The sequence below is a fragment of the Apus apus genome, chromosome 1 (assembly GCF_020740795.1).
Source record: "Apus apus isolate bApuApu2 chromosome 1, bApuApu2.pri.cur, whole genome shotgun sequence".
Lineage (NCBI taxonomy): Eukaryota > Metazoa > Chordata > Aves > Apodiformes > Apodidae > Apus > Apus apus.
Window position 1 is genome coordinate 147,227,639 of NC_067282.1, and position 10,471 is coordinate 147,238,109.

General features: G+C 38.3%; 1 protein-coding gene across 1 annotated transcript; it reads left to right on the forward strand.

Annotated features, from left to right (window-relative positions):
• Nucleotides 1–1,459: 1,459 nt before the first annotated feature.
• SPIC (Spi-C transcription factor) lies at nt 1,460–7,824 on the forward strand (the record flags this gene model as incomplete). Its single annotated transcript, XM_051619440.1, has 4 exons — nt 1,460–1,559; nt 3,137–3,249; nt 4,198–4,306; nt 7,379–7,824. Coding segments are annotated over 4 exons (768 nt in total), but the record flags the coding sequence as incomplete, so codon positions are not given.
• Between the last annotated feature and the right edge of the window lie 2,647 nt (nt 7,825–10,471).

Consider the following 10,471-nt stretch of genomic DNA (forward strand, 5'->3'; position numbering starts at 1 on the left):
CATCTGCTGAAATCACTGACAGAATTTCCAATCTTTTCAATAGATAATAATCAAGCTTTTAATGACTGAGATACTGATTAATACATTATTATTATTATTATTATTATTATTATTATTATTATTATCATCATCATCATTATCATTATCATTATCATTTTGAAATAATAATGTAAATGAGAACAAGATTAAAAAAACCTGCAAGGCAACAAAATCTGAGCATTATAATCTGTAACAAATAAATCTGTAACAAATAAAAAATACACTCAGGAATTGTTTCTCATTAATGTCATATGTAATGTATACGCCATGTCAATCTGACTGAAAATGTGTTTCTTGTGTCATATGCAAGTATTCATTAGGGAAAAAAACTAAGTTTGTTTCAACTATGTCTGAAAAGCAAAAGAACTTAAACAATTGTATTTGTTCAGGTTGGAATTTTTGGGAGGAAATTAATTGTGTTAACTAAGACTGACTCTCAGCAATAAGATATTTCCATTTTATATCTTTTACAAATGTGTTTACAGTGATGTAAATAGTAATCTAAAAGTTACAGTATTAATGAAACTGGAAATTTCAGTAACAAAAACAGCATCAATTTTAGAAAACCCAAAATACAACGTTGCAATTCTTTAATTTCCTTGGAATACCACTTTCTAATCCTAAATTACTTTTATCTGTATTACTAAATGTATTTTATTCCATCACTGGAAATAATGGGGCATTATTTAATGTCATTAATTTCATGTATTCTAAGAGAATTCTTGTTTACTTTGTAATATATAATTTTAAAATATTGTTTATTTTCAACAGGATTCAGGTTTTGATATCTAAAGAATGGTAAGTCTACAACACCTCTATTCTCTTTCATTATCAAGTGCTTCAAATATAATACAGAAAACTTTTAGGCAAATCAGATTTTGGGGGATTTTTTTTAGCTTTTTAGAACAAGTTGTTCTAAAATGAGAATAAAAGGTTTTTCAAAAATCCACACTTGCTTTCTTACACTGGCATAGTATTGGCTTGATTTTCTCTGCATAACTACTTTATAGCTTGTGCATAGTAATTTTTTTCATGTCAATGTTCTTGAACAAGAACTTTGGATTCATAAATCATCTTAAGTAAGGGATATATACCTCCATGTTACATACTATAAAACACTCCAATAGCAGCAACACCCTTTATGTAAACCTCTGCTGCAAATTAAGGAAATGAACCTTGAAATATTTGCACGAGTGAGGAACATTACCCGTGTGAGTTGTCCCACTGACCTCAAAGAGGCTTCTCAAAGGAGTGAGAATTTTCTCACAATAGTAAATGATTACGGTAATGCCTCCGTGCCTGCAAAATACAAATTCCAGGAGGATGTATATTCTATATAATCACTGTATTTATCTGGGATTTTCTGACTATGTTGATAGAACCAGCCTGGCCTTTTCTGGCTTCTGACTGAAAACTGTTCTTGCAGATTTTTCCTGAGCAAGACGTACTGGGCCAGGCTTTTGAAGACGCGCTTGAAGTCCTGCAGCAGCACTCTGCCAGAGACATGCAGAGCTCACCAGGTAAAAAAAGACCATTATTCCATTTCATTTACCACTGTGTATTTTTACAGGAAGGTACAGCTTGAAACACGTAGAGGGGAGAGTAATTTCCCAGAGATGGATTAACGGACAGCAGAGGGGTATGTTGGGAGGATGGAAAGGGGGAAGAATTTCTGGAGGGTTTCCACCCCTCCACTAGCATCGCTGAGAGTGATGGGCATCTTTCATGTCACAACACAGAGAAACTGACAGTCCCTGCTCAACCTTCCCCCCAAAAACTAGTCTTGGTGCATTGAACTCAAATTTCCTACAATCAGAGGATGTATGACCATAGTGCAACAGCCATTTTCCACTTTTAATGTTTTAATTGAAAAATTCCCTTCTGTTACACTGTGAATAAACTCATAAAATGATGAATTTCAGTGAAAAAAACAGAAAGAAAAAAGACCAAGAGTTGAACAGTTTAATTCCTAGAATTACTTTTTTGCATTAAAATAGAAATGTTAATATTTTTTTTTTGCAGAAATGATAGTTTGAACTTGGATAATACATAGAAAAATGTTTTTCTTGGCTCCAAAATTTTTCTGCTTGACAAAAATGAAAATACAGGCAAACTGTAAATTGTTCTAGTTCAGGCAAGATTTTAGCAATTTAATTACTCTAAAATTTGAAATCTGTATTTGGTGCTTTTACATTGTAAATAGAAATGGAAAGAAGGGAAAATAAGAGGCTACATCACATACCCTCTAAGTCCAGAACAAAACACCTACTGTCTTCCTTGTGGAATGCACTTCATACAAGGAAGTTTATTTACATATTGTCTATTGTAAACTGAAAGGTAAATAAGACCAATGGGACCATATCTTTAGCTGTTGTTAATAAATTTTCAGCTCCTCTGCACTGGTAATTTCCATATGCTAAAGGACTTGCTATATACAGTTTCTTACATGTTCTTGCCTGTACCTGTCTTAGGGCCAGTGGAGAGAGGCATTAAACACTTGCAGCTCAATGTTTAGTATGTCCCACAGCTGCACCCACATTTCCACGTGTACCCTCTAAAATCTCATGACCACTTGCAGTGCACAATTTATTCCAAGTGCCTCAGTCTGGTGTTCTCCTCTGCTTCTTTTAAACATCCAAAGGTCTTGGGTTCCTTCCATGACATTATTTCAGGTGGTAGAGATGCTGTGATGTTCCTTCACTTCATTTATGATTGGACACTCTGACTTACACTGTACTAATGGCCTGCAGAACTATAATACACGTATGATGGTGGTCTGGAATTATCCCATTCATTATATTGGGTGATTTGGCCCTCCCTTTTCCATTAACCAAGCTACCCTATGATAGTATGAAATATCTTAATTTTATCCTAACAAATACTGCTTTTCATCATGAAAGCAAACAAAACCAGCCCAAGATCAGCAGTAACAGTACAGATTATGTTGGATAACCTGCAGATAAGAAACGTCTTGACTGTAGACTTTACTATCTAGGAGGCAGCCATCGGATAAATGCAGCTGTTATATTCTCTGCCACTGGGTTTTTCCCCTTTTCTCCCTCTTACTCAGTTTTTGCTCCATCCTCCCAACTCTCAGGTTACAAAAGCTGTCTGACTGTTATCAATCATCACCACCACCCCCGAGCAAGCCCCAGCTACTCTGCAGCACCACCTACAGAGGACCCAGGATATAGCTGGAGAAATGTGGTCGTAAGTGAACTGGTAACTGCTAACGCAGTCAGGCATAGATAGAAAATTGCCTGCCTATTTGTGACTTCTACTACAAATTGTTATGCTAACTCTAACAGAAATTCAGTCTGGCCAGGGGTGATTCAGATGAAACTGTGTTGGGAAACAGTTGCAAAACATGTTTGATAGTCTCGTTTTAAGATTAATCTTAGCTGTTTGCCTCTAGTGCTCTTCTGTGGTTCATCATGTAATATGACAACTAACAAACCTGCTAGAACAATAGGAAAAAGGGCTTCTTTCTATTACCTGGGAACAGGCAGAGAACAACTTCCAACCTCAGCATAGCTTCTGCTGCTGAGAGAAAGTGCCATGCCTTTGGTTTCTTCCCTAGCAGTTTGCTTTAGGAGTGCTGGAAAGACCAGCACTACCTGGATTCTGAGTTCATATTCAGCCAGCAGAGTCCATAATCATTCTTTAAAACACTGGGGATGTGGCCTCCAGGAGTGATGGACAGTGGATATTGCAGGGGAGATTATTTCAGGTAAATGGATTCCACAAAAGCCATCAGATTTTTTACCAGCAGATTAGTGACAACATGACACAGGAATTACAGATTCTGTAGGGGCCACTGTCCAGGTGACCCTCGTGTTTTACTAACTCAGGAAACAGTGTCCACTGCCTCTCCTCTTCTTCCAGCAAAAGGGCTGACAGTTCAGAGTGAGGCAATGACTTTGTTTTCTATCTTGATTTCTCCCCTGGTGAGCAGTCCTTCCCACTGGACATGAATTCGTGCTGCTTGTTACTGGTACAGTACACTGCATGCCTTCGTGGCTGAGAAAAGTCTTTCATGGGTGATGAAAGTGATGAAAGGTTGCCTTTTGAAGGTTTCAGGCAATTAATTACTACAAATTTATTTTTCCTCAGAGAATCTATTCTATTAATAACTCCTTGTTATCTTCATTCTTGAAGAGCAGTGCAGTGGATTTTTATGCAGATGAGACTCTCTACCATACACTGCAGAATACTCCAGAAAGCCAAGTGATGCCTGCTGCTGCTGGCCAGCCAAAAGCAGGAAAAGGTGTGTAGAAAGACCCTATCTTGATACGTACATTGTAGTACTTCTAAAAAACCTCTTGATAAGTGATGCTTTCTCTTTTTCCTAGTTTTTGGGGTTTTCTTTTAACAGGAATAAATAAGGTAACATTTAATAGTAACTAGAATACAATCTCTAGTGTTCAGTTCCTGTCTGCCAAATCTCATAAGGTAAGATAAATCTGTTAACATCTTATTCTCTCCTCTCGTTTAGTATATGGAAAAAACAGCCACAGATGTGTTTCACTCCAAATCATCCGGGATGATGTCATATGCAAAGTGTATCTAGCTATTAGCAAAATCTTTACTCACTGCAATAACTTATTTTATGTGGTCCCACAAGGACTGGATTTTTTCAAGGTGTTTCACACATGAGAATATTTTTGCACCTGATTTTATGCCTGTCTTTCTTTACTGTTCAAACTACCTCTTAGCTTTTCTCACTTCTAATTTGCATTTTTAAATCTATTTTTGTGCTACTTTTGGTTGACTTTACTTGAGTGGATATCTCTTTTGCAAAGAATACATTGGGTGACATTGGTCATTACATTAATTTATTTGTTTGTTGTGTTCATTCTGTCTTCTTCTTGGGACTCAGCATCCTTTCTATGGCTCTGCAAGATGAGGTTTCCATAGCTTCCACCCTGAGCTTTTGTACCTACTTTTGACTGTGGGGTCTCTTTGAGTAGCTTCCTGGTTTTGCTGCTTTTTGAAATCTCCTTCTCTCAACTTTAACCACATGGTGTCAGTTTTTGGTGTAATCTCTTCCCATTGATGCTGAACACTCTGGCTTCTGTTGCTTAATAGCTACTACTCCTGCTACTACAAATTCCTGGGGACGATGGCAAGAGTGGCCTCTCCTTTTAAGTCCTTTACTTCTAGTGCTTGACAATCACTGCAAATTAAAATCTTTCAATCCAGAAATGGTACTTTTCTAAGTCTTGCACAATGTTGCACTGGGAAATTTTACATATCAGTGTTTGAATTTGCTTTCAGTTGTTACTGCTCTGTTAAACGTAATTTTCTATTTCGTCTTTCTTTAACATTATTATCAATCTCCTTTTCCAGAATACTATACTGCATACATTTTCAGAATGACTAATTATTCTTATGGGGTGTTTTTGTGTCCTTTTATGGGTTTTATTTGTGTCCATGGTGATATTCCTGCCAGAAACTATGGTTTGGGGGATTATTTCCACTATTTTTAAATAAAATAAGTCCTCTTGCCTTCTTGATGTGAGAGGCTTCCTGTACACTAACAAGTAGTGTGGTCCTTTAAGAATAAATCTGTAGATGAAACTATCAGTACTGGGGACCCAAAGCCTATGCTGAAAGTGTTTCACAGGGTTTTATTTAGGGCAAGCCTCTGGACTTGCCTCAAGGCTAGCCTCAAGTTCTGAAAGCCTCAGTAACTTAGATATGCTTACGGAAAGCATCTTTGCATTAGGTTTGCTCTCAAAGGAGTCCAGTTAATGCACCTCAAGACCATTCCATCATCTGGACTAAAGCTAAGTGAGTGGAGGCCATCAAGAGAAGTACTTAGAAGTACACCTGAATTAGACACACACAGAGAGAATTAGGCTTCCTCCGTACAATTCAGCACAGAGATCTAATGCAGATACTCTGACACACCTTCTGGAGGAACCTCCAGTGACCACAGAAGGAACCTGCAGACACCTGCTAGCTTAGACTGATGTTTAGGGCCCAGTAACAAACTTACACAATGAGGTGCAGTACAAAGACCTGTGAACTAACCCCAACTCAAACTGATGCATTCACACCGTGTATCACTAAGAAGTGTTTACTGTGACCAGGCAGTGCCCTTCACTGGTTTGCTTTTACGCTTCTCATCTTTTTAATACTACATGTACTTATAGTCACAGGCCAATTTTTATTTAGGTAATGAAACTTTATTATTTTTTTGGAAAGTACCTCTGATTTCAGGCTCTTCTTCTTCCTAGTCTGACTGTCACTTCTCTCCTCTTTCCTTACCACCAGATGCAGAATTACTGTCATCCCTAACAGATGTCTTGGCTTGACCTCAGTGTTCCTTAGCAACTGTCACTTTTCCCCTGTTCCTAGTTTAAAATAGCCACGCAAGACAAGGTTTTACGAAGTTTAGATGCAGCTGCTTGTTTCCAGTTTGGTTAAAGTGGAAGCCGTTCTTCTGCATAGACTCTCCTTTCTGCACAATGTTCCTCTTTGTCTTATACTCTTCAATTCTTCCTCCTCACGGCAGCTTCTTGGTCGCCCTCGGCTTTGTGAAGGGAACTAGAAGTACTTCAGAGAGAGGGATCCACAAGACCTAAGTGGAACTCAATAAGCCTCATTAGTAAACTTCAGTTTGAGAGCTGACCCTGTGGGGAGAAGCACTTAGTTAACTGACAAGGATTGCAGTACTGAGCTTTTTTTATTCTGTGTGGGAGTGCAAGCTGACAGTTCTGCACATTTTTAGGAAACTACAGTGCACCAGAAGGTCTAGCTCCTTATTGACTAGGTGAGGTTTATGGTTCAGAACTGGCTTGCTCTTTCCACTCACCCTTTCTTACATCAGAGACTACCTTGCCTCTGCAAAACATTCTTGAAAAAAAACCTGTCAAAATTGAGTCTTCTCATGGTCTTTGAGTTTTGATTAAGAAGATAAAGCATTTATGAAAAGCCACTCAGACTGGCTTTCCAGGATGTAATTTCCTGAAGTGGGTTCCTTGACCATGCACCTGCACAGCATGTGTCTGAAGACTGCTGAAAGTGTCTTCTGAGAACTGTCACACAGTGAAGTCACCAAGCGTTTGTCGTGATTCCCAAATCATCTGCTCTTGAAGCTCTTGATGACCAAATCCCTTCTGTCACCACAGATCTGTATGTTTCGGAACTATCACTCAATTTTCTGTTGCTGATCTTCTGTTGAATAGTTTATACTGATCTTTTAATTTGCGACGGGGTATTAGGTTTACTTGCGTTTTTGCCTGTAAGAACCTTTCCAGGAAAAAGACAACTGCTCAACTTTTAAAACAGGTATGAGTTCTCTTCTGACCTTTTGTACTTTATTTCTTAATAGGCAGAAAAAAACTTCGACTGTTTGAGTACCTCCATGAGTCCCTGTATGATCCAGCTATGGCAAACTGCATCCAGTGGGTAGATAAGCCCAATGGTGTCTTCCAGTTTGTCTCCAAAAACAAGGAGAAACTAGCAGAGCTGTGGGGAGAAAGAAAGGGAAACCGCAAGATCATGACATATCAGAAAATGGCCAGAGCACTGAGGAATTACGGAAGGACGGGTGAAATAATTAAAATCCGAAGGAAGCTGACATACCAGTTCAGTGCTGTTGTTTTGCAGAGACTTGCTCCATCTTACTTCTTGGGAAAAGAAACAGTTTGCCATCCCTATATTCAGTCCAATCAAGAATATCAGTGTGCAGATGACTGGATCAGTTACAATAATTACATGTATAACAACAGTTATGCATTACAGCATGCTAAACAGCTGGACATGTCTTTCACATAAGCAGGCCTTTGTGACATAGTAATAAGTCCCATCACATAGGTTTTTCTTTAAGATATTGTAAACACACACAGAGGAGAGTTTTAAAAATTACATTGGCCTAGTTTTGTTACTTTTAAAGTTAATGATAAATGGTCATTGACTTTTGAAGAAAACAGCAGCTATAGGGCACATTCTAATTTCCATGACTTCAATCAGAGGAATTAACTCAGATTCAAGCTGGTATATCCAAGATCAAGATCAAGGCTTTTGTCTGTTAGTGGACATCAAAGATCCTGTCCTGACAACTCTCACTGAAAGTTTTATGCATGTACCTAACATTTCCAGTCAGAATTTAAATGCTGTTGTACCATAGCACATGCATTCCCTAATCAGCTGGGTGCATGGGGATTAGAAAGGGAAGAGATTTGCCAACTGCATGAAGCTACTGTCTGCTTTTTTCATCAGTGTTCTTTGTTATGAAACATATTCTGAATGAATGCCTGGCTGAAGGATTGAGTCCACATGAAGGTGCACCTGTTGGCCAAGCTGTTAATCCTTAATCACTTAAATTAGCAAATCTTAGCACATATCCTGACATATGGTATTAGCATTGCCAGGTGCACATTTCACTGCTGGCAGTGGATTCATTAGGAAAGTGGCCATACCGTGAGAGGGTTAGTAAAGGATTATGCTTTTCATGAAGTTCTTCCTCCACTAATATGAGAAGCTGCACTTCTATCCAGCAGTTCTGTACTCACCTAACAAATATAGCTTTGTTATTTGTAACCGCCTTTAGAGTTATAGCTGTATACATTTAAATACAAATTCGCTTCTCAAGTTATTTTCCTACATGGGAACGTAGCTGAAAGGCTCAGTGATTTTACACTCTACAGGGAAGAAGGACTAAGTCTAGGTAAAAAGAGAATACTAGCCCATTTTCTCATACTTTTGTTACCTGATAGACTTTTATCACCATATGAATTGGCTGTTATGCCAAAATCCTTCCATTCAATTGCATTAAATTCTGAGTTCTGTATTTTGCTTCTAGTGAGTGCAGGCCCAGATATTAATAAAGAGAAAACTAATTTCTAGGCAGAGTTATAAAGGGTAGCCTGAGATGTTTGATGAAATTCGCTTACTTTGTTAGTTACCCCTTGTCCCTTCTTACTTGCACAGGGATATCATTTTATGTAATAAACACAATGCAACACACTCAGCTCCAGCAAAATTCAAGGTTTTGAGTTAGTTCTTTGTTAAAATTAAAGATGTGTACTCTTAAAAATCTGAAACATATTAAATAGCACTAGAAACAGTACCAAATTTCAAGTCAGTGAACATTGCCAAAATAAGAAGGTCATAACCTGTCTTGTTACTATTTAATTTTTAGTGTAGTGTCCTGTAAAATACAAATATAACTACAAAATAGATACAAGAGTACTTCTGGTCTTACAGAACGGAATCTGGATCTTCCTGTAACACTGAAAGCAGTGAAAATTAAACACTTAAAAAGGACTGAGGTCTTTCACTTAGGATGCCTTCACTCTGTGAGCACATACGTAAATACAACGTTTCAAATGTCACAATGTACATAAGTTATCCAAGAATCTGCACAAAATATTTACAAGGCTGGTAACACACACTGGGTTAAGAGTCTGTTTTGTGTAAAATGCTTACTTTATCAATATGCTTAGATTCACTATCCTCAGCCTCATCTACTTGTTAAGGAAATAAATAGTTATTCAGAATCTGTGTTACCTTTCTGACTTAGGTATAAACATTAGCATTTGCCTCCTGGAAAACTGGTAATCAGGTGAGATGTTAGAGCTGCATCTGTAAATACAGTACAGAACTGAAAGAGAAGAGCATAAGGGCTAAGAAGAACTGAAGGAAATTCAGGCAAAGAAGAAATGAGGGAATAATTACATCTGTGGCTAGGAAGAGACAGATATCAGCCACAGGAGTAGCCGTAGGGACTGACCGTTGTAGAAAGAGATTTATTTGAAAAAAGGTAGCCCCCTGCCTTTCTGCCCACCCCAATCAAATGTACCTGGAGAGATTTTAGAAGCACCTACTGTAGTTCTGTGGCTATACAGAAGGACATTGCAATGCACTGATATTGAGCTTACGTACAGAGAAGATTCTTGGCTGTTAGGAATGCTTTAACCTAGCAAAGATAAGTTAAATCATAAGTAAAAGCACAAGATTACCAAATACCTGAAGCTCAGATTTAGACTTTCTGAGGTCTGAAATAAGGTGTATCTTTCTAACTGTGCATTTAACCACTGAAACAACACACCAGGGGTTGTGGATTATTTCTCAACATCTTTAACCTGAGATTATATCAATTTCTAAGATATACAGTACTGCAATCAAGTCATAGCCATACCACGAAGACACAAGACTGACTGTAGGAAACTGGACTCCTGCTAGTCTTGGTATTTGCAGGATCTTGTCACATAACTCTGTCTAGGAAATTCGAGGCTACATGTGGAGACAGTTTCCTTTCTCATCCCTTGTGCTGACTTTGCAGCCTGGTTTCTGCTCAGACGTGGCAGACAAGATCAGAGAGTCCCAGGTGAGTGCTGGGCCGATGCCTCTTCCCAGAACACAGCTCTTGTTTGCCCAAGAGACCTCAGGTAGGGTATCATGTATTGTGTATCTGCTGTGC